Source organism: Temnothorax curvispinosus, unplaced genomic scaffold, assembly GCF_003070985.1.
Source record: "Temnothorax curvispinosus isolate PA1 unplaced genomic scaffold, ASM307098v1 QBEX01007290.1, whole genome shotgun sequence".
In the NCBI taxonomy this organism is placed as follows: Eukaryota; Metazoa; Arthropoda; class Insecta; order Hymenoptera; family Formicidae; genus Temnothorax; species Temnothorax curvispinosus.
This window is the reverse complement of record NW_020217070.1, coordinates 32,401-60,152: the sequence shown is the minus strand read 5'-3', so window position 1 is coordinate 60,152 and position 27,752 is coordinate 32,401. Positions and strand designations below refer to the sequence as shown.

Below are 27,752 nucleotides of genomic sequence, written 5' to 3'. Positions count from 1 at the left end.
CGGGCAAATTAGAAATCTCATTGCAGTTCACCTTTAAACGAAGGTCAATGTTAGTAATCCATATTAATAATCCGTAACTTATCAAACATTTATTAATTTATTTCAATAATTTATTTAAGGTAGTTGAAAGCTACCATTGCAGAAAGGGATAATCAATTACCGTATGATTAACCACACCAATCTCTCTCTTGAGAGCTGCGATAGCCCCCGGTGGTCCACCTATCATAAGAGCGCCCGTGTCGACGATAGCTTGACAGCCTTCTGAGCAAGAGGTGTAATTTTTTACTTGAATCCTACAGTGGGATAGCATTATCAATTAACTGACATATAATCCGTGGTTAACATATGTATAATTTAGAAAAAAAACTACATACTTATCCATTTTGAATTGCCAGTATTCTTTGCGGGTAACATCCACATACGTAATCGGGCGTATGTAATAATGTTCATCAATGCCACCCAATAGCACTTCACCGCCCAAATGTGAGTTCTGGTAATTTCTGTATAGGTTGTATATTTTTTACATTGTTTATACATTTGCATTTTACATTGCGTGGAAAGACAAAGTATGTAATTTAAAAAATAGTATTAAGCACAAGTGAGGCATACGGAAAGATACATACCGATTTAAATAGATGCTAAAAATTGGTTGGTCCACCAGATCTCGCTCAATCATGTTTTGGAAGAGATTCTCGTCTGAATAACCCAGCCCCACAACGCCGTCGCATTGTGACCAGTCCCAAAAACTTGTCGAGAAATTAGACACTTCTGCTAATACTTGTGTTGGAACCGCATTCCAATCCTCATGAAACTACGAAACGTTGATATTATTAATAAAGTATAATTGCGCGCGTTTTTTCTTTCGGAGAATAATAGCAACATGTACTTTTTAGAAAATTTTCATAAATTATGACTGTGATTAGAATTAAATATATTATTTACTTGACGATGACTTACCCTTACGTCATCATAAGAAGAGTTTCCGTACAGTATGCCATCTTGCCACATTCCATTGTGGTAAGGAATAGCAAATGGAGTTGGGCCTGCATCGGGCACCACGTTTGTGGTGGACTTTGTACGATCATATTTATTATGTTCCACTGCAAAAAGTAGTAAATAAAATTAAATCAGTTAATATTGAAGAATCTAGAAATATAAATTTCTCTATATTAATTTAAATATATATAACTAACAGTAGTTAAATCATCAAATATATTTATGTTTATATTTTTTGCTTTAACATGTGAGCTGTTTTGTATAAGAAATTATTTGTATCTTTAAAGTAAGTGTGCTAAATAATGTAAATAAGAGAGTATGTAAATATGGAACTTAGCTACATAATATTTACCTTACCACTGATTCGAATCTTTGAAACTGCTGTTGCTTTAAAGATTTTATAACTTTACTTGAAATATAAATGGAACAGATACAATTCTACAGCATTATTCTTCTCTTATATTTTTACTTGACATCAATCATTAAACGAGAAAAAAGTTATTAAGATTATTTTAATACTTGAAACATTAATTTTTTTAATACAAATGTACATAGGAATGATAGATTGTCGGGGAGGTAGCGATGTTATAATATACTTACAGCAAGCAAGTTGGCTAACGTTGCAGTTTTTGGATGGTATCCAGAGTACAAAGGAACCAGTATCGAAAAGTACATTAAACTTTTGCGGTGGAGTTCCAATAAAGATAGTACCGTAGTACTGAAGATCTTGATAATTAATAAGAGGTATGATTGCGTCCAGATTCGGATAACGGAGTCGTCTCATAGTCTCCGTCGAAGATTTTTCAACGGAGGATGTCGTGTTAGTCCTGTATAACGGAATTCTTGAAGCAACATAAAAAAAATTCCGTTATATTATATGCGTATATGTATCGTATAAACGCGAATGTAATATGTACATATATCGTAGAACATAAATACGAATTTCTAATAATTTATTTGATTATTTTCAAGCACTTTTTATTTAAAAACTATTAAATCCTCGACATTTTGGCATTAAGAAATAAATGCTACCTGCATATATTTACGCATTAGAATGTAGTTAGGTATTTTAAGTGAGATTGGTGTCATCATGAAAAAACGATAATCTCACTTAAAATAAGATTTTCGAAGGAATCCTCAAAGCATCTCTTGAAATTAGTTTGCTCACTTTATTCCACTTTTAAAATGCGTTTTTCTTACAGATTTGATAAAATTATGGTATTTGAAATTGATTTGATAATTATTTATCGCGAATTCTGCGGCGATTCCAAGTAGTTGGAAGCGCGATCTCTATACGATATTATAATTCATCGTGTCGATATAAATGTGGATTGATTGTATATAACATGTACACTCACCTATGCAACTTCGCGTTGATTGACGCGAAGTTGATTATGCCCGTTCTAGACTGGAGGATGAGCCGACTCTCGGCTCATCCGAGTGAGTGGTGTAGACGGGTAAAAATCTATAGGTTATGTATAGTTTATGTCACGTACACTATAGAAGGCGGATGAGCCGAGAGTCGGCTCATCCTCCAGTCTAGAACGGGCATTACCGTGATTACCGTCATCGTCACAAAAAGCCGATACATGATGAATCTTGAATTTCTCGGCGACTGAAGCTACGAAAGTCAAAATTGTTTCAGGACCGTTAAAACTGCGAGTCAATCCACAACCGATACGTACAGACAAAGAACAGGCAGTCAAATTGTTGAGCGTTCCCTTATATACAAATGTGCGTTTATGTCCTTGTGCTTATAAGAAGGTGGGGGCAGGAGGGCAGAAAAACAAGCGAAGCATTCCAAAGCTTTGTGTTCGAACGATATTAGAAATTGCTTCGAGATCTCGGATGGAAAAATAAAATTGACTAATCATATTTAAGCAATTTGACAATTGACCAATGCGAATGATCAGTTGCAGAAAATTTCAGAATTTTATCAACATAAAGAATTTATCAAATTTAAGAATTTTATCAACATAAAGAATTTGTCAAGATTAAGAACTTTATCAATATAAAAAATTTTGTCAGTTTCCAAGAATTTTCTCAATTGTCAAGAATATTTTACATTTCCAAGCATTTCTCGAATTTCTAAAAATTCGGGCTTTCAAATCCGGCTTACGTGAAAATCAAAAGTCTGGAAAATTGACAAAGTATTGCAATATAATTAGGAATATTCAGGAAAACAAAGTGAAATAAATCATAACTTCAAACGTTTTAATTCCAAGAATATCTTTATTATTCATTTCTTACATTTACATTATGAGTAAGACTATATGTGATCATACATATATCTTTAAACATCGAGATATTATTAAAATTCAAGAATATAATTATAAAGTATAAAATAGAGACGATAAATTATATAACATCAGTAATTAAATTCGTATGCATATTCTTATCAAAATATTATGCTAGACAAATATTGAATGTCTCTAGTAAACGTTACCTGACAAATCTTGCTGACAATAAATCCGCCAAACATTAATATAGTTTTTGAACATCAAGTTCATCGAAAAGTATCCTTTGTCTTCATGATAGTCAATAGAATAGAAGCTGTTATTATTGTCATTAATAATGCTATCCAAGTTATAGAGCTGAATGCCTGGAACATTTATCGGTGAAGAAAAGCAGCAATTTATTCCACTTTGTTACCGTGAATCTTTAGCATAAATTATCTTAACACTGTTTTTTGTTCAATGTTAACACTTTTCCCAGAGATGTAATTAAACAATCTTAAGTAATTGCATTTTTAATTTTATAAATGAACAGGATGATTATAAAGTCTTTGTGCAGTTTTAAACTTTTATCATTGTACAATTAGAGGGATAAAAATTACAGTGGTGTAAATCAAATATTTTGAAAAAAATTTGACTTACACCACTGTAATTTTTAGCCCTCTAATTGTAGTCAATATAATTACCATAGGCATATGTAATAGATTAAATAATGCATGTCTACTATTAATAATACACCTAATACTAATTTATGTATAAGTATTGTTGATCTAAAGATAATTATTACCCTGAACTATAAAGACCATTGAACTATAACCATGTATGGTTATAGTTCAATGATAAAGACCATTCCACCAAGGCTGTGTTAGGCTCCTTAACCCGTAGTGGTCACACTGGGTCCAATGGACCTCAGGCTATTTTTTTCTTAAAAGTATACTATTTTGAGAGTAAAACGCAGGAAGTTTTTTTTGCTTTATCTCAAAAATTGACATTTTGGTGAATATTTTTGTGAAAAAAGTCAAATTTCTCGAAAAAAAGTTTTCTCGCGTTTTTTCAACATAAAAAAATTTTAAAAAGGAGAAAAAAATAGTGGATTATAAAGAGGAAGTTTTAAACTAAATTCCAGTTCAAGGTTTGAATCGATACATCAAAAAGAAACTGCAAATAGGAACTGTTTTTCTACATGGGGTCTATTGGACCCAGTGTGACCACTACGTTATTTTCAGGAGGTATGACCACTACGGGTTAAAATAAAGGCGGTATGGCGAGCGCATCAGTGATATAGTATAGTCGATGACGTTTTGTCTGCCAGTCGTCATCGCGAATCCGGAGATGCCGATATCAGCTTCATTGGCCACCAACTGGCCGATCGCACCTGTCCACACCATTTTCTCTTTGCTCCAGCTGCCGAATCCCTCCGCCGGATCCAGAATCTCCACTGTGAAGTTCATCACTTTGCTGAGCCCTATCAGCAACAGACCGAAAAACCCGCCGATCGTACCGTTCTCGTGTGAGATCAGCGGCGAGTTCTTCGTGCATATACCAACAGAATTGTCAAGTCAATTTACGCGAGTCTATACGGATCTATAAATCATCGTTAAGGATTAATAAATAATCGTTCTAATATCGATTTCGTGAGAAATTGCGAGATAATTTTCTTTCAAGGCGACTATTTTCTAGAAGGTCGTCGCTCGATCACGACCAATTTCTAGTTCGCAAAAGAAGCAACGCACAACGGAGCTCGAGGAAGAACGAAGAACTTACTTAAAATGCAGATTAACGGCTACTGTGTAAAAAATAAATATCAATTTTGTCCAGTTGGACACTGTTGCAATAAATATAATTAACGTTTAATTCGGAAAAATTGTCCCTCTTGTGAACTAAAACGAACAGATGAGACTGTAGAGAGACACAAAGAAATCGGAATCCCAGATCCTGCTAAACACAACAATGAATTGAAGAGTCTTTTATCGAAAAAGCTCACAGAGCGGCTATCGCCGCCAGAGGGTTAAAGAGAAGAATGAGGGTACTGCGATTCTCTCAAGAATGCGAACGCGTGACTAAAGGATGATCATCGCATACAAAAATTTATCGGATCCTAGGATCTATATAATTAATTGCAGCAACATTATTATAAATTATGTAGATGGGGGTATGCGACGTTATAATTGTTATCGGCGAATAATCGGCCAAACCAATAAATTCTTCGCTGTCGTTAAGCTCACCATAGCTGACATTACTTATCCACCTACTTCTTATACACCCATTACTATTTCAAGTTATATCGACGTATCTTAGCTTATTTCAACTCGATGCATAAGATCAATAAATTTAAACGTACATATCTCGCAAAAGGGATGTGGCACTCAGCAAGAAAATAATTTAATATATATTCTTTAATTTGATTTCTTATATTGGATACTTTGAATGATTGTCAACGAAAATTGAATAACTTTCAACAAAAATGCTAAAACTGAAGTTTTTTTTTCTCGCTATAGGAAGATGTTTAAAATTTTTTTTTATTTTAGTGTTAACACGCTGCAAACATAATAATTCACAGTATAATAACTTAAATCTTCATCTATGTACTATAATCACTATTATAGACTTAGAAAAAATTCAAAATTGTTAATAATATTAATATTTAAATAACATTTCAAAAATCATTCAAGATCGTCCACGCACGACTCGTAAGCCAGCCATCCTTCTCATTTCATCTTTGGCAGAGCTGGATACATTTGAAAATATCGACAACATGTTTAATATGTTTAGTTCTTAAATTTCTTAATACTTATTTTCCCTCATTTGAAACTGTCGCGGAAACGTGTTGTGACTCACAAGCCATTTATCACTGTTTATTGTCTATTAAATTAGCAAGATTATTTCCAATTACCCTGATACTGTTGATACAACATCATTTTTTTCTCTATGTGCGTCAGCATGAAAGAAATCACACGGTAGATATTACATAGTCTCTGACATAACTTTGATCGCTCAAAAGGTGTAGAGCAGAAGTGAAAGTCGAGCTCCTCGATCGCCGAGTAAACTTTTACGGGGACTAATTGTAAGTCGTAGTCGGCACTGCCACGTAGAACGATTAACTTATAGGTACCATCGTCGACGAATTCTTCTATCATCTGAAAAGCCAAAATACGAGTGCACGCCGTTATAGGAAGCAGACTAACGCCGCCGAATAGTGAACCGCTATCAATACCGCTGTCAAAAATAGCATCAAGTACGCGATGTGCAACGACATTCTTTTCGGAAGAAAAAATTTTACTTAAAGCTCCAGTCAACTTTTGAAAAAGGAAAAAATAGAGTCCAAGATTAATCCAATTAAAATAAACGGCACAGTATTATTATTACTAGGACATGTATAACAAATATATGTTCTAGCAATAATAATACTGTGCCGTTTGGAAGATATTTCGAACTGACCCCCGTAATATCCGTACTTGTCTCCAGGATGGATGAATGTAACGAGCGCCGCGGTTTAACGTCTTCGGACGCTCAGTGTCACGTCGACGAAGACGTCGACGTTGAAGTGAATCCTTGCCGAAGTGCCGAGAAGAACGACAAAGCGACATCGGACCCGCCGAACAGACCGATAATCTTTTTTTTTCACCGTTGGAGGATCGGTCGAGAGAAGTTTACAGCGCGATAGACCGGGAAGATCAACTAAACGGGTAAAACTTCCGCTTAACAGGACAAATGTCTTCTGGTTGCAGTAATACGCGGGGTAAATGCAAGGACGTAAATACATATCGAGCGCTTAATTCAGATAACATAATTGCGGTGATTCTGCGGGCGATGCGACGTGGAAATTGCGACCGATCAAACGGGGTAATTTGCTTTAATCGCTTTCCTTCCTTGCGCGGTCGCTAAATTAAGAATCAACGATATCTTCTTAATATTCATATTGAATAATTAACATAAAATGCGAGATCTGAAAATGTACGCAGTTAATTAAACGCGAGATCTTCCCCGACTGTTTAAAGTTACAGTAAATAAAAGTATCTTTTTATTACATATTCTAAAAGTAATTAAACATTCTATTCATGTCAGATAATAAACATGTTCGGAGATATTGATTAATTGCTAAGCGCGATTAATTCTTAGATTAGATTTGCACCGATGTAAATCACTCATATATGGCGATACGAAAGTGAATGGTTATAAATGTGATGCGAGACTGTTGACTTTCCGCCCATAAATTTGAAAATATCGTTCGTATCCGACTCTGGACACATCCACATGACTTTGCGATTTTCAGTAGACATAAAGGATATATATATATATGTGTATATATTATATATTATTATATTACATATATGTATGTATATATAAATAATGTATGATCGACGATACATAAGTCATGAAATGCATAGAACGATTGTCGCAACTTCAAATTCTAAAAAAATAAATAAATAAACAAATTAGATAATTAAATGAATCACAACAGCGGCCTTATTGTTGCGGATTGCGCGCAATAAGTAGTTATCTTCAAGCTATAATCGATTATAAAAACGTACGAGAAAAATGCAGAGACCGACCTCAAGCTGATAATGTATTTTCTATATATACATATGTCACATCTGTTTGTGCGATTGCTTTCTGGACAGCTCTTATTAGTTTCAAAGTTAATGCATAATGATATATGATTCATCGATCGCCTCGCGGTCGGAGAGCTGCTGGCGCTCATCAAATTCGCCTAGTAATCATGGCACCAAAAATGATTCAGCGACTACAGTGCGAACAACCGACCTTGTTGGTTTCACAACAATTGCTAATTTATGAGCGATGTTAAGATACAAAAAAATAGTGACTGTTATAATATCGTCATTCAATCAGAGAGAATTTATATCGTTACTTTTATTGACATCGGCATTTTTAATATTTCCTGCTTCTCCGATAATTCTAATTTGTAAATTATAATTACTATAATAGCTATAACAGCCACAAACATATTTATATCCCTATTCGCTCCAACCATGCCTTTCGTGTCCCACGAATTTCTAACAGTCGTTTGTTCCGGAAAACAAATGATCGTGGGAGAATCCCCTCCGCGCCGGAAAAAAGTTATTGTGGCAGGGAACCTCAGGTAAAAATTTCAAAGTCCTAGCTCATTTACTCTCGAAACGGGGAACAATTAAAATCTCGGTGGGACATGAAAGTGCATGGTTGGAAGATTATGTCAGTGTTGTGTGAAAGGTAAATGAGCATTTTTTTCGATAAAAATGTATTTTTGTGTATAATTTAACCGTATTTAAAATATTTTTGTCGTTAAAAAAGAAATTTAACATTCCACAGAGGCCTATTATGGCTCAGAGGCAGGTGGAAGAGGTGGGGAAGAGCTACGATTATATAAAAAAAATTAATTTTTTTACATAAAAAATATCTGCCACACTTCAAATTCGCCTTTTCTTATTCAGAAATTCTTTTTCTAGCATTCTTTAAGTCCTTAAAGTCCTTCTGTACCATTTAAAAATTACCAAATTTGCGGCGACAAAATTAAGTATTCCTATTTAATTAATAATTATCTCATATTTTTTTTCTCATTTGCACTACTTTTAGCTTTAATTTGCGTTTTGGTTCATTAAGCTTCGTCAATTTGTTCGTGAGTTATGATTTTTTAAGTAAAACGAGTCGTAACGTGTGTTTGTCAACATATAATTGTTGTAAAAAAATATTTAAATAAATGATTTTCAAATGTTCTTTACATTGATTTTTAGTCAAAGGTACAAAGATATTATAATAATTTTTGGGGAATTTTTCAAAGCTATTAACATTATAAAAAACACGTGGGACTCGAAAGTGCATGGTTGGAGGATTATTGGGGCAAAAAAAACGTTGGAGTGAATAGGGATATTATCTCGATCTATACTAACTGATTAAAATTATTTAATCTCAATGGCATTTTTTTTTTTTTTTTTTAGATTCTTCTGTCAATAACTACATTTTATTGTCGTTTTACGCGCCGCTTATGTGACGTACTAAAAAAATGCAATTATTTCCAAATTCTCGTCGACGACGCAAAACGTCCACGCGTTGCGGCACCGACGAGGTTTTCAGTCGTGGCACACATTTATATTTTATAATTACGCAAAATAACGCGCGGTTGTCCTCGGCTTATCGTCACCTCTAGTCGTTCGTAATAACGCGAATGTAGCGAAAGTTATATAAACACGTTTGTCCGTCGTCCGCGTGCGCGCATAGACAGCGATCTAGAAAACGTGGAGTTGAGCGCGTCACTCCGCAAAATCGCATGGCCGAATGAATGCGCACTTTTCCCCGTTACTTTCCAGACGCTTCTGGACTGTATGCGGCTCTGTCGCAATATTTCTGGACCGTTCCGCGCCTATCCGGCGAAGCTATCGATCCGCTCCACAGCGAAAAACATATGTGTAGAAATGCGTAATATTATATATATAATGAGAATGAGATAAGAAATATGCGATAAAATTTAACGAAATTGAGAAACGAATGCATTGAGAAATAAGAGAAGGCCGCAGTTGTAATAAAGAATTGTGTATGTATATATGTTGGATATATATAGTTATTTACAATACATAAATTGTAAAAAGTCTATTTTTTAATATATTCTGTTTAATATCTTTTTTAAATACCAGTTTGAAATTACGCATGTCATTTATTAATCATTCTACAGTAAATTTCAAATGCAAAACTGAATTTTCGAGAATCAATAACGCGTAAAATCACCGTCGAAATCCACGTCAGGAATAAAATCAAGTCGATTGTTTTACGCATTATTCTCGCATCGCGGAAAACGTTTCCACAACTTATCATAAACAATAATCTAATGCAACAATCTAGTGCAATATTTAATTTTAACACTCCAGCTAGTTTAATAAAAAAAAAGAAGAAGGTGAAAATCATATTATGCCCAATGATGCAACTACGTAGCGCAACGACGCTATCACCTCATTCACCTCCAATCGTGAATCATCGTGTAACGATAGTCACGTGGTTTACCATCTGTCAAAATAGGCAGACTCACTCAGAAATGGCGGCGCGTGCGCCGACTTCCGCCGTTCAAATTCATCCAACAAGAAAGACCCTTTCCCGTCCCGAAATCGTCATCCTTCCGAGCAAAACCCCTTCCCACCGACGTGTCCGAATCTCACCATAAAATCGCGAAGAAGAAACGAAAGAAACGACAAGGAGCAACGGCGGAAGGATCGAGAACAGCGCGCGACGCCGGAGTCGCCGGAAGTGACTGGCGGCGCCTAGAGAGTGTCGACACTGTCGACGTGACGGACGTTCGGTGGATTATCGATCGTGTATAAAAGCGAGCGGCCGCGGCGTCGTCCCGACAAACGACGCGCGACTCTCGACGCAACTGCATCAGTGAGGAAGACGAGGAAAACGGGAAAAAGCGATATATACGTATATCGACGATATATATTTCGGATACTTCGAGACGTTTCTTCCGTAGTCTCCTCTCCACGTTTCAACGTACGCCGAATCGAACCGACGCGACGATATGGCCAGGCAGATTAACAGGCAGGCGAAGCTGAGCTTCAAGGTGTACCTGGAGGACCCGTGGACCTGCACGGAAGTGCGCAGATTCGGCGTCGACGCCGATGTCGCGACGAATTTCGTCTACCTGCGCGAGAAGCTGCAGACCATCTTCCCGGATCTGCGGGGCAAGAACTTCACCGTCAACTGGAAAGGTGAGGTTCTTTGTGTTCTCCTTTTTTCTCTCTCTCTCTCTCTCTCTCTCTCTGTCTCTTTCTCGAAGGCGGCGAACGCAACGGCGAGGTTGTTGATCTGACGTCAGCAATCGACGTCGTTTATCAGTAGCCTTGTATCACTTTAATGTTCTGCGCTGTGCGTTATCTTCCGCGAGCTGACGACGTATTTGATGTCAGCAAAAGCAAATTGAATTCAGAACTGCGTATAAGTACCTACTCGTGCCCAGCTTTTTGTGTAGTTTCCTTTTTTTCTTATTCATAGGTACTTTGAGGACAAAGGTATTTGTGTATACACCTTTTTATCATTAAGGCTGCGTTTGGAAACGTCACCGAGTGCACACGAGTATACTCTCTTCTCTTTCTATCTCAGTGAGTTAGGAGAAGGGAGTATACCTGTGTCTACCCGGGTGACGTTTCTGAACGCAGCCTAACAGTTCAATTATTCAAGAAGCAAAAACTGTTACAGCAATGTATAAATGTATAATGTTAAATTGTTGAATCTTTAATCTGAAACTTGAGACCCTGAAATTTAATGTAAAATGTTTTGTAGTATCTAAATATAATGTATCCTTTCGTTTTTTCTGTTTACTGTGCAGATCGAGTGTAAGAGGCACTGAAAACAAATTTTGATATATTAATTCTTGCACAGCGAACCTTTATAAATTTGTTTTCAGTATAACTTTATAATATGAAGAAGTAAAATTACTATGATCTATGACACGGTCAATGTTCATTGTGTATTAAACAGAAGTCACAGCTGTTAGTGTGCTGGGTGATCGCAACTAACTATACAACTTGTCTTTTGTTAATTGTTACTAATAGATAATGAACACGAGACCATTACCATATCCACCAACGAGGAATTGGAGATCGCGATACACGAGATGGATAGGCACAACATCTACAAGCTGTATATCTCGCTGCGAGCAGAGCGAGACCCGATAGATATGTTGAACATGGAAACGCTGCATCCCGGCGTAGTATGTGACGTGTGTGACAAGAATATACGTGGCTTCCGCTTCAAGTGCATGCAATGTCCGGATTACGACTTGTGCACCAGCTGCATGACGGCGGGCAATCATCCGGAGCATTACATGGTCCGTATGACGCAGCCGATCGAGTGGACGAGCTATCACGGCCGCCGCTTCGCTCACCACATGCGCAAGTTCGTGAAAAAGGCGGCGCAGCACTGCAAAGAGGACGAGCGTAGGTGTCCGCACAGGAGCAAGCGAAGCAGCTGTCCCATGTTCGGCACTGATGGTAAATTTGGGACTTTTGATCCGTCTATAATAAATTCACTGGAGAATTTCGTAATAGACATTTGTGCCGGTCCATCAGACGAGAGCCAGGAGCAGAAGCGGACTAAGGAGCAACAGAGGGAACCGTCCGCCGAGGCTGCGACCGAGGCGACGGAGGATCCGCAGCGGGAAGCGACCAGGCACTCTTTCTCACAGCTGTTGAAAATCGTCGAGGACAACATCTCCAACATCTCGCAGTTCCTGGATCCGCTCGGCATCAACGTCACCGTGATGGCCGAAAACGATTCCGCCAAGAACAAGCCCGCAAGCAGCGCTCAGACGAAGGCCAGTACGCCCGAGAACCGCGCATCTACGTCTTCGGAGGACTCGTCTAAGAAGACCTTCCCCGGCGAAGGAAAGAAACTGCGCGACGATCCTGTAAGTACCGCAGCTACTCCTTCGACGGATAATGTATCGTCACAAAAGGATGCAGCGGCAACAGCAGCAGCGGCAGCAACAGTAGCAGCAGCAGCGGCAGCAACGGCGGCGGTAGCAGCAGCATCAGCACCAGCATCGGCACCGGCATCAGCACCAGCAGCAACATCTACTGAACAAGCGGCCGAAGCCGAGGAATGGACGATGATACAACGCGAAAGCCCTAATATTAGTCGCACCTCGTCCATTTCCTCCTCCACGAACGGAAGTAGTACGCCTAAACAGGTACGTTCATATATGCAAAATAAACAGTAGTTGACTAGAACATGCAGAATTAATAAAATATTAAAAGGTTTCATGATATTTAAAATACATATAATAAATGTTACTTTCCAGACATAATCGCACAATATTAGAGAATTAAGATATATAATTAAGAAATATAATAATTTAACATATACATGGTGTTATAAAAAGAGGATTCAGGATTTGAAGGATTGATAGAACCCTATTTGCAAATTATTCGCTTTACCAACACTGAAAATTAATTTCTAATTCTGATAGAACTGATTTTTTTGACCTACTCAACTCAATAGATACTATCATTGGTACCAGGTACCAATGATAGTATCATAAGTCCTGAATCTTATTTATTGCGCGTGTGTACGTATCACGTATTCAGAATACCTCATTATACAGGCTACTACACCATCAGCACCCATGGGAGAGCCAGAAAAAACACCGTCAAACTCGAGAATCTACCCACCCTTACCTGAAGAAGTAAGAAACGAGTTTTATCATCCAAATCCCAAGATCCAACGCGCCGTAGAAGCGATGATGGCGATGGGATTCTCCAATGAGGGCTCATGGCTCACCCATCTGTTGGTTGCGCAAAACGGTAACATTGACAAGGCGCTGGATGTAATACATCCGGTACGGATGCCCCATCATTAGGGGGGATGGGGCCAAACTTTAGTTAACGATAGCTTACGTAATAAACGGCAACAAAAAAAAACAGTTAACAGTTAATAGTCTATACTTTCAATAGTTGGTATGATAGTTTATAATTATCATTTGTTAGATATTATTGTCTTTTTTGTGTTGAATTTATTTTACACATATGATTTCGTTTTTAAAAATATGAGCAACGCATAACTTTAATTCTTATAACAGATCATTAACAATATTTCTTTATATACGTATTGCTAAATTTATGTTGTACACGAACCTGATATTATTTTACGATATTACGATATTATTTTTAAAAAATGTATCCTCATATTGTTCGTGCGATGTATGGTTGTATCCATATTCTTAATATTTTATTCTTAATCTTAACATAAAGGACACTAAAATATTCTTTGGTGACTGGATTATTATGTATTACTGTATTCTATATGTTAATAAAATATCCATGATATTGAAAATAAATGTTTTTTTTAACTTCAAAGAAATGTTCCTATTAATACAGATAAAATGAGTCTAGAAATAACCTTTATGAAGACGTAAAGAGGTACTAATAGCTTTAAAAATTTTATTATAAATATCTCAATGTTCAATTACTTTTACAAGAATTTACATCGCTCCATTAAGCCCAACGGATTTTTATTAGTAATTAATTCTAATTCTCTCTGACCATTGGGTGTTAAGTTTCTGATCCATTTGCGATCCTTGTAATACTCTATCATGCTGTCAAATTCCGCGATGTTATAGTCTTCGACTAAAACTGGCAAGAAGGGATCCAGATGCTCGAAGCCTTCTTTGCCAAGCAAATATCTGGGAAGATGGGATTCCCGTCGGTCCTGAAAACAAAAAAGATTTTTCCCTGCATTATTATCCATCCGTGTTTAATGCCGAAGATTTTCTTGAATTTTAAATATGAAATCTTTCCATTTCTCCGGATCCAAGTAATCTGTTAAATTTTATTTAGATAAAGAAACGTTTCATTATGCAATACAAGTTGTAATTAGTACCTTATTTGCCTTTTCGTCTACTGACAGTACTATTGCACCGTTACACCAATCGTCTTTCGTTATATCGAAGAATGGTACCGCCAACGAGACTTGCTTGGGCAGAACCATCACCTTATTGTCGTCGTGGATGTTCGTGTGACTCGATGTGAACGCGTTGAATCCGTCTATCATGACCAACGTCTTGCACTTGCCTGCAGTGCTGGCGAGTTTTAGTTCCTTTATCAGCGCGTCCGCTACGCCACAGGCGTACTTCATGCGACTTATACCAAAGTCGATGAGCTCTGGGATGGGAGTACCTTGCGCAGTCATTTCGCGTTGATTCCATACATAATCCTTGGATACTTTGAGCTGCAAAACGAGGGCCCGTTAGATACAGCCGGCGAAGTAATGTCTCGATGCACGTACATCTAATTGTGAAAGTAACTTCGAGTTTTGAGATTTGAACTGTTTCAACCACATCCCGGCATCGATCGGCAGATCCATGCAACCTGGAGATAATACCGAATTCGCGACCTCTTTAAAGTCCTTGAACCAACGAGCAGCTGAAGAATAAACGGCAGTTAGTACAAGTACAACGCTGAAAGATGATGTATCTATCATTTACATAAAAATATATAACATACCCCAATATACATGAACAAGTATATATTTTTGCATGAGGGCATAGTGTAGTATGTGACTCAATGTAATACTTTTTCCTGTTCCGTATTTCCCGTCTATTTAATATCGTTAAGGCTTTTTCATTGTTATTATTTTGTTAATGCTCTTTTAATATAAAATATAACATAAATTGTAAGACCAATCCATTAGCGACAAAAAATAAGGAGATTGAAAAGAACTCTTACGATTTTGCAATGTAAAAAACATTGAAATAATTACGCGTTTTTTTTTGTATCGTATAGATACTATAGATTAAATATATATGTTTTTAATATGACAATATATTATAGTATTTAAAATTTAGTTTTAAATTTAACACACATGAGACTCTATGGCCTGGTAACTTGATATTATCTTTGGAATTTGATTCGAAACGAGCCTCTTTACCTAAGTTTAATTTTAATATAAAAAAATAAGCGCTTTTCTTTTCTGTTTCCAAAAGGATACATAATACATATTTATTGACGGGCCTCGTTAGGTCAGCTTGACTGAGGTAAGACATAATTTCGATCGCAGGTTGCCTGATCAATAAAGCACACTCCTGAAAAGTGGTGACTTGCTTTGCAAATGTTTGAGGTAACCCGCCGTACTGAAAGAGTTGTTGGTGTACGTCTGTCGGCACGGTATATAATCTGGCAATGTGATCCGTATTGTGATTCACTGGATTGTTCTCTGTCGTGCGGAACGCGCATACTTGAGTCGCCTGCTCATCCTTCACCTTCACAGCCGTGCCGAATTTCCTGCCGTACGTTTTGTGTATTCCCCTCAGGAGCGAATCTGCAATCATTACGTTCGTTAAACCTTTGCCTTCTCCTTAGAGTGACTCTGATCACAAACTCGGATAAAATTAATCTGTAATTGGTTCAGCAAAATTCTTAACCATATGAGCAATTCATTGTCCCTAATCTAATTTATTCTCGTGTCAGACAGCAACAAATCAATAATTGGATCCATTAATAAAATACTACATTACAGACATTACTTGACCAATTAATCACCAATTAATTAGTCAACTCGAGTTTGGTTAAAGTTAATGACGAACGTCATCTTGCAAGTTTTATTGTTGCTGTCATTAGTTGCACAAAATCGTGATCGCATAAATAAAATTTGCAAGAGGTAAGACAAGTCACAGTGATCACAGGCGTATACTCCAGACTACTCCAGAGCATTGTGGAATGGTTTAGCACTGACAAATTAAACGCCGTTGTAAGTGAAATCTTACATGAACGTAAAGACATTGTGCTGCCTTTCTTCTTTCAGAACGAAGCACGTTTGACTGCAATTATCCCGAGTCTTCTTCGAAATTGCACGTTCAGCACGTTCAATAATGCACCGTCCCACACCGTGTATGCGAATTTGACATAACCTATGTTTTGAGTTACTTCGGTCGGTAAGAGGGATAAAGTGCTGCTGCTAGGTGGAATTCCTAGGAAACACATTTTTTTATGTGTAGTATTTATACGTATGGAGTATATACACATGTATGTATACATGATGTGTATATTTATGTATATGTATTAATTAAAATCTATATATATCATAAATTTAAAAATATATAGACTAAAACTGTTTGTATTATATATTACTATAATTTTGGTATATTTTTTTTATAGTTTAAATTTATCTTGTACAATTTAATGTTCTTATATATCAAACCTAATTATTTAATTCTTATTTTAAAAAATAGGTGAAATACAATTTTAAAAAATTGCTCGAAGGGGTAACATTACTCTGAATTCATTTTATTATTTCGTTCACGCAATTCCCGACCGCGTTTACGTATTTACAGCCTCGTAACATGATTATTTATTAACACTCTTTCGTCGTAATTACAATAGACAATCACAGATCACATTGGAACCTCGCCGATCTTCCGTAAAAGAAATAATTTATGTAGATAATAATCCATTATATTTATATTAGATAATTAGTCTCGCAACAAAATATATGCCCAATCCTTGTAAAGTTTCGCAAGATCCTTATATTATATTTTTATTTCTCCCGCGTAAGATATTAATTTATATATTTAACATTATAGTCGCTACAAAATATAATTTTTATATATTACTATCGCGTCGTTCTTCTCTCGTGGAAGAAAATAATTTATATAATTATAATATATCAAACGCTCTAAGAAATGTGCCCAACCTTCGAAAGAGATCTCTGATAACATCCTCGGACTTTACGAAGAACGAAACCAAACGAAAGTTACACGCAAGGCCATTCGATGTTAGAAGTTGTAAAACGATCGCTCGGTTCGTTTTCGCAAAAATAGTCCTCGTCAATACGTACAGCACGTTATTTAGGAAGGTATAAAAGAACCTATGTAAGGATAAGTAGATCTCCGACATGCTTTGCGATGCTTCTATGTCTTAATCTCGTCGGCACTTGGACCCGCAATAATAACGCTATTATTGGCAACAATAGGCGTTTCCAGCCGATGATCATTCTCGTGCTTCTTTATCGTATGATTATTAGTCTTCTTGCCGGTCAAAATCATCAGGTCCGAGTGTATTCTGAAGTGCAATCTAGATTCCAGTAAATAGCCCGTATAGTTTTTCCTGGAATTTGAACACAGTTAAATTTTTCCAACGTAAAAACCAACAATATTAAATATAGCATAATGTAAGATCCAAACTAACTTGGCGTCTTCCAAAAAGCTTATAGCCAGCTGAGTGTCGCCCTGATCTTGTGCCAATAACGCTAATTCCACGGTAGCATAAGGAAGTAAGTACGTGTCCTCTTTGATAGATTTTTCCAATTGTAAAACGCCTCGCAGACACTCCTCCGCCAATAAAGGATGCTGCATTTGCCGTAGACAGGCGCCCTTCAGTAGCAACAGGAGCGCTTCGTTGTCTACGTGATAATCGCTTTTCCTGCACAGTACATCACATATTTATTACTTATAACTTATAATATAAGAACAAATTATATCTATAATTACAAAATAATAACACGAATTTTGCATTTTTATTTAATCGTGAGATTGCCAAATCTGTCAAAAATAAATTTTGCAAAATACCTACTATAAATTTCATCGACAAAATGCTACAAAAATATAACAGAATTTTTAATAAAATATTATGGCAGATTGTCTGCAGAATTCTGCATTGATGCAAAAACCTGCTGTCAGATTTTGTCGATAGACTCTGTCGAGTAAAATTAATACAACGTAGTTCATGTTAATATGTACAATATTCCACTTGAATCTGCTGGCAAATTGTTAACATTTTATCTACTGGGTCGCTTCTTTTAATTTTATCGCTCATTGTGTATGCCTAATTAACATTAATCTTTATCGATTTTTTTTTGTTTCAAGATTTGTGCAATCATATATATTTTATAATACACACTTATGCTGAAATAACAATTAGAATTATCGGAGAAACTTACGAGGCTGCTTTAAGTTCCCTTTCCTCTTCTTCTATCTTCTTGAATATATTTAATATCAAATCCTGTCGCTTGCCTATTATCCTGAACATGTTCCACACATACATAAGCTCAAACACGGGCACGACTAGGTTCTTCTTTTGTGCAAAATAACGCTCCGTCTTCTTGATCATGAACTTCTCCAACGGCAGCGACTTGCCGGCGATACGCTGCTTATAAACCGGTGCCTCCATCATCAGGCTGTCGATTCGCTGTTTCTCCGCACTCCAGGTGGACGGTTTCTGCATAAGCAGAATCGCGGCCTTCTGATACAAGTAGATAGTGCGCGACCAGTTGGATTCTTCCGCCAGCATCGTGGCGTACGTGTCCGCCTTGCTCCACTGCTGCATCGAGCAGTGCGCCCACATCAATTCCCAATAACAGAGAATACCGAACTGCGGCCAAACATTCTGACTTTTCCACGACTTTATATACCAGTCTATGCACTCTTCGAAGTTGGCCCGCGTGAGTTCCAGCCTTCCCTTGAAGAACAGGAACCACACACTGTTCGGATAGACACTCAGTTCCTGCTCCAACACCTGCTCGCACCAGTCCAGATCGCCGTCCGAGTGGCTCAGTATGAAGGAGATTATCAAATTATAGGTCAGTAGAGACAACACGCAAAGGACGTGTCGCAGGCCATTCCTATCGTTGCAGCCCTCTCTCAATTCCATTAGACCGTATTCCTAACAATTAAGTTGATAAATAAAATTTAACTTCAACAATATATTCTTAGTAACTAATAGCGCTGATAAAGGATGGCTATGAGAGTTAGACGCAGTTATCAGTGCGTAAAAGATCCAATTCACTGATTTATTCACAGTGTATATATTTGAACGCCTTTCACCGATGCACCGATAACTGCGTCTTACTCTCATATAGCCATCCTTTATCAGTTTTATTTAATTTCGAGAGACCAATATTTATTTTTTGATTAAATAATAGCGATAATATTTTTAGTAAATTAAACTTTAGCAATAATATATTCTTCGTGAGTAATATATGCTCATAGGATCATAATCTTAATCACCTTATCGCCGGAAAATCCGATAAACTCTAATAATTTAATGACACGTGCCGGTAGCAACGAGATCATCTGGAACAAAGTACGATTTTATAAGTATATACGATAAGATAATAGTTGTCGAGATAAAAATATATATACATATAAATATATGCATACCAAATTGAATGTGCCGATGCCCATGTGAACGCCGCCTTCGAAATGCACTTTGTGATTATCGTCTTTCCACTTCCGGTTTTTCAAGATCGTCATGCATTCCCTGCAAGAGACAATAGTTGTGAATTGTTGGCGAAATCACAAATCGACGAGTCCGTTGTGGCTTATTTACTTGTACGACAGAAAACAGGTACGAATTTTCAGTCCTGCCTTGACAAAGCTGATCAGAGTCTCGTCCTCCACAAACGTGAGCATCGATTTTAAGAGGAGCGACTCGGCATAACAGAGCTCCGCATGCACTTCCTCTGCAAGATTAATCCTCGGTCATTCCTTTCATGCACTATGCACTTTACGTAAAAGCTATTTGGTTACATCTGGATTAATCAGTCACTGTAAAATTGTATCTGGCAAAATGCCTCGGCAACAATTTTTATTAATGTTAATGTAGCAAAAGATTTACAGTAGCACAGATTATGTTAATATCGTAAATTATTAAAGTTTATCAACAAGAAGACTAACTGTACGTGTTATACAGAATGTAACAGAAGCTTGCCATTAATTATTGTCACTCTCACAAAGTCTGGGATACTCTATATTAATATTTGTTGATAAATCTCTCTATAAAAATTCCTCTAATTAAAAGAGCTTGAATTCACTTGTTATTAAAATCGATGTTATATAATAAATTTGACGTCACTTTTGTTAGGTAATATTCATTAGATACGCAACGAACAGACATTGCATGCCACTTTACACGTATACGCAATACATTACCGATCGTGTAAGCGTCGTAGTTAATCTTCTTGACCATTTTTCCGATGTTTTGCGTAATGGTGGTGTGCTTTCGGTGTTTGGAGCACAAGTTTATACACTGCTTCAACATCATCGACGCCTTCTCGATGTGTTCCTGCACATAACAAAATTGCACATGACAAAATTGTTAAAGAATTAGCTAATCTAATGCGATTACTACACGGAGAAAATTTTATAGTAAATATTACTATGGTGTCGCACTAGCTGCGGACCATCGAGGAATTTTAAGTTAAATTACTATGTTTATGGTAAAAATTACGTTATTTTATCGTTTTTAAAACAATAATTATAGTATTTTAACTTAAAATTCCTCGATGGTCCGCAGCTAGTGTGACACCATAGTAATATTTACTATAAAATTTTCTCCGTGTAGGGTGGACGAATACAAAAAAATATTTGGAACATAACGGAAGAAACATAATGAACAATCGGAATACTTGTTCGAATGTAAACATCGCCTCTAGGTACGCGAACACGCTAGCCCCCAGAGAATGGTACAGGCTACTGTCCGCCCATGGCTCCATGATTTTTCTCGCCTCGTCGAAGTCGTTGTTGAAGAAACAGTGAATCGCCCTTTTCGACTCCATTATCGCTGTATCCAAATCCATAGACGCGAGTCTGAAACAAGATTTTTCCTCTTAAGAGGTTTGCAACGTCAAAAAAAAAGTTGACATAAAATAATGTCCAAACAATTACGATACGCAATAAAATTTAATTTTAAGTTAAGAGGTAATCTTTCTTCCTAGACAAGATTAAAGAAAAAAAATGTGCTTTGAGACACAAAATAATAAGTCAGGAAAAGAGCTGATTCTGACGCAAGTAATTTTTTTTCTCGGATAAGAGCAGAGAAAAAGCTTTGACGTAAAATAACACGTAAACAATATATAATACGTACTGTGGTAATGATTCCTGAGCATCTTGAAACTGAAATGCAAAAAGATTGAAACATATCAAATACAGAATGCGGACGTTTAAGTGCAAAAAACATAATAAATTAGCTTCATAAATTATCTACCTCGTCATCGGCTTCAACGTCCGACATCTTTTAGCTGGTGTTAGGAAACCGTTCTGCAAAGATAATGTAATTTTGCAAAATTAATTTTCTCTTATAATTCAGTATTATATATATTTAAATTTATATTTCTATAATCCATGTTAAACTATATATTAAAAATTATCGTGCTTGTGATATAACTGTTAAATTATTTGTTATACTATTTTAAAACGTATTACAGTAACGTATTCTGGTCTTATCAAGAGAAACGAGAAAAAAAAGAGCTGGTATAAAAAAAATATTACATTTAGAAAGTTACAAATCAATTTTTAATTACATTTAGAAAGTCACGAAGTTAATAATCCAAGCAGTACCGTGGACACCTCCTGCAGAAAAATAATTTCCGGTTTTATCAACTCGACTCGGATCTGTGGACAACGATAATGCAATCAACTAACTGATAACGCAAAACGTCCAAGGTGAGGTAATGTCTGCTTATGCCTGGAAATATTAAAAATAATATTAAAAAAAATTATGTGACGCTTTTATGGCATTCAAGGAAACGCCGTCGCAAAATGCCGCCTTGATCTAATGAACGGTGCTAAGATGTAAAAGTGACATTATCCGGTAATCGGCGAGCAGTAACGGATATAATTATACGGATGATTATAGATGATAAGGGAAACGGGCACAAAGAAACGTTGCTTCTGCGTTACACAACATCGCGGGGTATTTGCGCAAAATAAAACGTAGCCCTTGTCTCGCAATACTCTCATTCCAAAGACACTTTTAGTTTCAAATTCGTCTTCTATTCGCCGCGGTATTTTCAAGGTGAATATTTAATAAATATATAAAATAGCGCTCTGTCGTACGGCATCCGTTTGATTTGCATTCGATACAACGGGAATTATCGTTGCACTAAACTACCAAAGGGACCGTCACGGACGAAAGTTCGTTTAAATTCCAGCGCGTAATAAACAATTTAACTTTCTTATCCCCCGCGCCGCTCCCTCCCCGGGTTCCGTTCACCAATTTCACTCCGCGACAGCTGGGAAGCCCCGCGAGCGTTAGGGGAGCAAGAAACTCGCGACAGAAGCGGTAACAAAGTGCGGCAAAAGAGAAAAGGGGACCATTAATTTTTCTTCTTTACAAAATTTCCCAAAAGCGTCGCGACTCCTCGAGAGCGACGAGGAGACAAAGACGAACGACACTTCACCTACGACGCAAATTTGTCTCCTACACTGTAAAAAAATTTTGTAAAATTACAACTATTAAGTATAGTGGGTAATTTTGAGACCTATACTAATAGTTGTAATTATACAATATAATGGTTGTAATTTTACAAAATTACAGTACGGAAGGAAAAAGTAATTTTGTATTACAATTACACAAATTAAAAATGTGTGGAAATCTACACTTATTATAGTGGGTCTCAAAATTACCTGTAATTTTACAAAATTTTTTTGCAGTGTAATCTCCGAAAAGACGTAGCTTCTAAACGGAGGATTTTCTCCACCGCACCCTGGCGCGGCGAAGCCGGTCTCACCGGGTCGTTTAAAGGAGTCGAAGGGGATGTCAGCGAGAAAACGGCTCGGGATCGCGACGAGCTCGGCGCCTCCGTGACGGTCGGCGAGGAGCGATTTCGAACCCTGCGCACGTGGAAAGTAGACTGCCACGAAGAAAGTATAGGCAGGCTAGACCTACATTTCCTAAACCCGCGCACGACGGAGAGGAGAGGCGAGAAGGAGGACGAAGCGGCGGAGGAGGAGGAGGACGGAGAAAGCGCGCGCACTCGTGAATTTCGCGGACGTTCGCGGTCGCACGACGGCGAAGAGCCGTCCGCTAAAGAGGCTTCTTATCAAGGATTTGCGCGGCTGATACCAGACGGCGATCGCTTCCATGGCTTTATTCGTCTGATTAGATCGCGATAAGATCGCGTCTTCCTGCGAGATAACCCTGGTGGAAAAATCTTTCAGTTTTTTATATTATTAATCAGAATTTGTATAAAAATTTTCGGACTTTCTCAGAATTTTTCAGATTTTCTTATATGAATTGGAACGTTTTTGAAAAAAAATTCAGACAAAAATAAGAATAAAATATTTCAGATTTTCCCCGCCAACACAACTTTGTAGAAATCTGAATAAACATGAGAAAATCTGTGCAATTTGTCAGAATAAATTTTCATACATTATGGATACTAATAGGAATGAGGAAGTAGAAGTAATATATGTTGAATAGGAGATAGACAATTCGAACAAAGTGTAATACAAGGATAGCGAGTCTAGTCATAAATAGATGTAATTAAGGTATGGATGAAAAATTGTAAACCAAGTCCTTTCTTGGCTGTAAACACTGAAGTAGTAAATTCCATTCTATTCATACGTACACGGAGAGAATTTTCTCTTAAAATTTACCCTGAAATCATGGTAGTTGTGGGACACCATGTACCACCAAGAATTTTATGCGAGCTATTCTGCTTAATATCCACCATAATAAAAAATATTAATACCTATTACGTGTTAAAATATAAAATATGCTTGATTGATTTTACTAAAATATATGTAGGAAATTACAATTATTTTTCAAAATTTACCAATCTGCCTGGTAATTTTTATCACGTTGTTTGTAAAATGTCTTTTGTATATATTTTAAAAATTCCTTGGTTGCCAAGTTGTCTCAAGTTTATAGCGAATTTAAGAGTAAAATATCCCTTAATACTGTAAGTAATTATTTACTTATTTTGAGTATTAAAAGTACTGTTTTTAATGATTTTAATACTCAAAATAAGTAATTAATTACTAGCCAAATAATCACTTACAGTATTAAATTTCTATAAGGGATAACAAAAAGTTCTCTCCGTGTACGGATACTGAACTATTCCGAAAGTCCTCATCCAATTTTTCTGAAAGTATCTGAGAAAATATATGTTTCCAGAATTTTTCACGAGTCCCCATTCTCGCAACATTTCTGAAAAAAATATGAGAAATTTTTTCCACCAGGGCCGCGGGTCGACGTGTCGCGGAACTCTTCTCTTCTCACCTCCAGGACGGCGATTGCATTTTCTACGTACGTCACGCTGAAAATTAAAAGGCGACTCGAGATATGATTCGCTATTTAATTACGATTCAAGAAAGAGAGAGGGAGGGACGAAGAAACCTTTCGACTTCTTTCGCGTGCGTCATTCGCATTGTGAAGAAATAAAGATTAATCAAATCGTTAAAAGTGCAAAAAAAATAAAGAAAAGTTTTTTATTTACACTTACGCATAATCTTCGAAAGAATGAAACGGGCAATTTTGCAGAAATTCTATTTCAGATAACTTATTTTGACATTATTTTCCTTTGTTTACGTTCACGCGAGACGACGACAAGCTGACAATTTTGGGCCGAGATTCTCGCGTTACGAGAAGCCGATTCGAATGCCGCGTTTCACGGAGGAGCGTGAATAAAACGTTCCGTTTATTATGACTTATTTATGATAACAACAAAACGCGTTAACCTTTTGAATAGATACAATTTATTTTCGACACTATCCTGTATCATACAACTCCGAAATCCGGCGTGTGTGCGGCGTGTGTGCGGTGTGCGGTTCGAGCGAAACAAATATTTTGCCGAGAAGCAGATAACTGCGGGCGGCGCGTCAAAACGACGATAAGCTCGACGACGCCGACGCGACGCGTCGAACTTAAACGTTTCCGAAATTAATTAATTATCTCACGCCGCGAATGACACAGTTTCCCTTCCACGATTCTCGCGACTCATTCTCGTAACGGTACGCGGGCGCGATACGCGTAATCACGGCGGGGTCGATCTCCATCAATAATTCATCCGAAAATAGAGCACGGTGCGTGCGTGGCATGCCTGCCTGCCTGCCTTGTCTCGTTAAATAACGGCGAGAGCCCCCGCGCGCGCGTCAAGCGATAGGGCGCGCGGGTGGACGCGAAAATCGATCGTCGCCGGGAAACGGAAACGGGGTAGACCGGCGAGTGTGGAGCAAGTATATAGGGCTGTGTGTGTGTACCGTCCTGGTCTTCCGTCGCCGTCCCGCGTCATCCGCGGATCAGATATCCGATATGCGGGCGCGATGGATGATCACGTGGGTGAGCCGGGTCCGCTTTTCCCGCGGTGCGCGCCGCGCTCGAAAAACGCGACGGGACGCGGCGATTCCGGCTGATTCCGGCCGCCCCCGAGCCGCGTGAAGCCAACTGATTGCCGAACAGCGTCGAGAGGAACAGCGCCGACGTACCGTCGACGAGCGCGTCGCGTGCACCACTGACCTGGCGGCCGACGGCGACGGCGGTGGCGGCACACGTGACCGCCCGCGGATGACAGGCGCCCAGGATCGTAGCAAAGACGACGGCCCACGGCCGGATTAGATCGGAGAAAAATATATGCCTTTCAGGTCTCTTTAAATTAATAGAGAGGGAACTGATCTTCGTTCTCGATTATAGGCTTCGATTCCCCGCTTTCATTCCCCGACGTTTTTTTCCTTTGATCCTGGACACGCATCGACGCTTCGACTAATGGATAATTTGTTTAAATTACGTCCGTTGCTGAAGATGAAGAATATACATTGTAAAAGAAATAGAAAAATAGAATCAACGTTTAATGATCAAAGGCTTTGTAATTGAAGGAACGTCAGAGGTGCAAAGTTCGAGCTTTTAAGAAGAATTCGATTATTTATTATCCCTCCTCTTCGCAGAAATCTAATTTCGATACTGACAAGAAGTTAAATTAATCGGAGACTGACAAAACATTGCCTTCTTTAGATTTAAATATGTAAGCATAACATTATATCATATGTTACGACCCCATCTATTTTCATTTCTTTCCACGGTGATTTTCTGTCATCTATTATCGCAATGCGTTACAAGTGTCCTTTTTTTTTCATTTTCTGTTATCTATCATCGCACTGCGTCACAATTGTCCTTTTTTTTCAAGTGGTGTCTTATCTCACAATAAATTGCTTCGTATCGAGAGAAGAGTAGTATGAGGAATACATCGAGTGCAGAAAGCTGTGGAGATAACGACGTAAAATAATTTCCCCTAAGGCGATTAAGCCGAGATAGAACGTCAAACGGGACGAAAGTCGCGTTCTATTCTCGGACTCTGAGAAAAACAAAAGAGATAAATCAAGAAAGTGTTTTAAAAGTATACGTAGAATCGGAAATACATATATGTACCTCCAAGTACACTTAAAGAGTGACGAACAAATCTGTCGTCGAGTTTAAAATCAATATGCCTCGAGGATCAATCAATAACTCCGAGATTCCAACGGCCGAGAATGAAAACAGGTGTGCCCCCGCTGAACCCCTTGCGTGTGACGAATTTGCAAGTCGATGACGTGTTCCGTAAAAAGAAAGAAAAAGTTGTTTCGTGGAAAACACAACAGATTTTCCTCACATTGTTCACTCGATGATCCTTATGTAAAAGAAATAAAAGTTAAGCCTATCGATCCAACAAGTAAGATTATAGATTATTAATAATTAGCAAAAGGATTGCGTTCGACCCAACTGGCAAATTTTATTACGCAATACGCAAATTTTATTACACAATACGCAATGTGCATATTGTGAACAATAAAATTTGCCAGTTGGGTCGAACACAATCCTTTTGCTAATTATTAATTATTCACTGGCGCGACTCAAGTTCTCCGTTATAGAATATTAATTTAAGCGTTAGAAAAGAGGATTCGAACTAAAAGGCTGCAACGAGTCGCATTGAGGTCGTGCAATTTGGAATAAACGAGGATCAACGCAGAATTTCATAACGAGCTAATTGCATGATCGCCCGCGCGAATACGTCAAAGTATAACTTAGTATACATCTCCATTATAAAGTATAATGCGACTTTTAATTACAGCCTTATCTCGAACGTGCGAATGTTCATTTCTTTAACATATCCTTCGTACTTTAATTGCGTGCGTATTATATAAATCCCGAGCGTTTTCCCGGCCGATTCCTGAACGTCGAGATAAAAATTCATCACTCGATATAGCTCATTCTCATTCATCTCACTTTTATTCTCGCCTTCCTCCACGTTCTTATTCCATGCGGTTTTTTATTCCGCCGTGAACAGGGCCTTCGA

General features: G+C 37.6%; 4 protein-coding genes across 11 annotated transcripts; 1 reads left to right on the top strand and 3 right to left on the bottom strand.

Annotated features, from left to right (window-relative positions):
- Positions 1–4: 4 nt before the first annotated feature.
- Positions 5–2,542, bottom strand: LOC112456907 (lysosomal aspartic protease-like; the record flags this gene model as incomplete). The annotated part of the gene is made up of 7 exons (XM_025019708.1): positions 2,355–2,542; positions 1,597–1,838; positions 958–1,100; positions 624–811; positions 375–500; positions 161–293; positions 5–31 (listed from the first exon to the last, which is right to left on the bottom strand). Coding segments are annotated over exons 2-7 (801 nt in total), but the record flags the coding sequence as incomplete, so codon positions are not given.
- Positions 2,543–10,553: 8,011 nt separating this feature from the next.
- On the top strand, positions 10,554–13,986 carry LOC112456911 (sequestosome-1-like). Of its 3 annotated transcripts, none has more exons than XM_025019722.1 (4): positions 10,554–10,924; positions 11,768–12,205; positions 12,263–12,903; positions 13,318–13,986. In XM_025019722.1, exons 1-4 carry the CDS (start codon positions 10,735–10,737, stop codon positions 13,570–13,572), a joined length of 1,524 nt encoding a protein of 507 aa, XP_024875490.1. In that variant the 5' UTR covers positions 10,554–10,734; the 3' UTR covers positions 13,573–13,986. The 3 variants fall into 3 exon arrangements, with proteins under 3 accessions (XP_024875490.1, XP_024875489.1, XP_024875491.1); XM_025019723.1 differs by having other exon boundaries at positions 10,555–10,924; positions 12,284–12,903; positions 13,318–13,985; XM_025019721.1 differs by having other exon boundaries at positions 11,768–12,903.
- A 146-nt stretch (positions 13,987–14,132) lies between these two features.
- Positions 14,133–16,612, bottom strand: LOC112456912 (28S ribosomal protein S29, mitochondrial-like). The gene is made up of 6 exons (XM_025019724.1): positions 16,474–16,612; positions 15,699–16,028; positions 15,215–15,307; positions 14,997–15,133; positions 14,592–14,939; positions 14,133–14,420 (listed from the first exon to the last, which is right to left on the bottom strand). Exons 1-6 carry the CDS (start codon positions 16,487–16,489, stop codon positions 14,184–14,186), a joined length of 1,161 nt encoding a protein of 386 aa, XP_024875492.1. The 5' UTR covers positions 16,490–16,612; the 3' UTR covers positions 14,133–14,183.
- A 360-nt stretch (positions 16,613–16,972) lies between these two features.
- LOC112456909 (tetratricopeptide repeat protein 39B-like) lies at positions 16,973–25,932 on the bottom strand. 6 transcript variants are annotated; one of them, XM_025019712.1, is made up of 12 exons: positions 25,687–25,932; positions 22,005–22,095; positions 21,689–21,741; positions 21,569–21,597; positions 21,111–21,291; positions 20,635–20,767; positions 20,033–20,165; positions 19,864–19,963; positions 19,711–19,776; positions 18,645–19,366; positions 17,894–18,127; positions 16,973–17,812 (listed from the first exon to the last, which is right to left on the bottom strand). In XM_025019712.1, the coding sequence occupies exons 3-12, from the start codon at positions 21,713–21,715 to the stop codon at positions 17,617–17,619; spliced, it is 1,821 nt and encodes a 606-aa protein (XP_024875480.1). In that variant the 5' UTR covers positions 21,716–21,741; positions 22,005–22,095; positions 25,687–25,932; the 3' UTR covers positions 16,973–17,616. The 6 variants fall into 6 exon arrangements, with proteins under 6 accessions (XP_024875480.1, XP_024875485.1, XP_024875484.1 ...); XM_025019717.1 differs by having other exon boundaries at positions 22,042–22,095; XM_025019716.1 differs by having other exon boundaries at positions 22,005–22,053.
- Between the last annotated feature and the right edge of the window lie 1,820 nt (positions 25,933–27,752).

Coding starts and splice junctions, on each gene's coding strand:
- LOC112456912 (XM_025019724.1), bottom strand. Junction 15,134..15,214: donor ACTTGTTCATGTATATTGGG/GTATGTTATATA, acceptor TTTATTCTTCAG/CTGCTCGTTGGTTCAAGGAC. Junction 14,940..14,996: donor AGTTACTTTCACAATTAGAT/GTACGTGCATCG, acceptor CTCGTTTTGCAG/CTCAAAGTATCCAAGGATTA.
- LOC112456909 (XM_025019712.1), bottom strand. CDS start 21,715: ATGTCGGACGTTGAAGCCGATGACGAG. Junction 21,598..21,688: donor ACGTTGAAGCCGATGACGAG/GTAGATAATTTA, acceptor TTTGCATTTCAG/TTTCAAGATGCTCAGGAATC. Junction 17,813..17,893: donor AGCTTTTTGGAAGACGCCAA/GTTAGTTTGGAT, acceptor TTCAAATTCCAG/GAAAAACTATACGGGCTATT.
- LOC112456911 (XM_025019721.1), top strand. CDS start 10,735: ATGGCCAGGCAGATTAACAGGCAGGCGAAGCTGAGCTTCAAGGTGTAC. Junction 10,925..11,767: donor CTTCACCGTCAACTGGAAAG/GTGAGGTTCTTT, acceptor TGTTACTAATAG/ATAATGAACACGAGACCATT. Junction 12,904..13,317: donor GAAGTAGTACGCCTAAACAG/GTACGTTCATAT, acceptor CTCATTATACAG/GCTACTACACCATCAGCACC.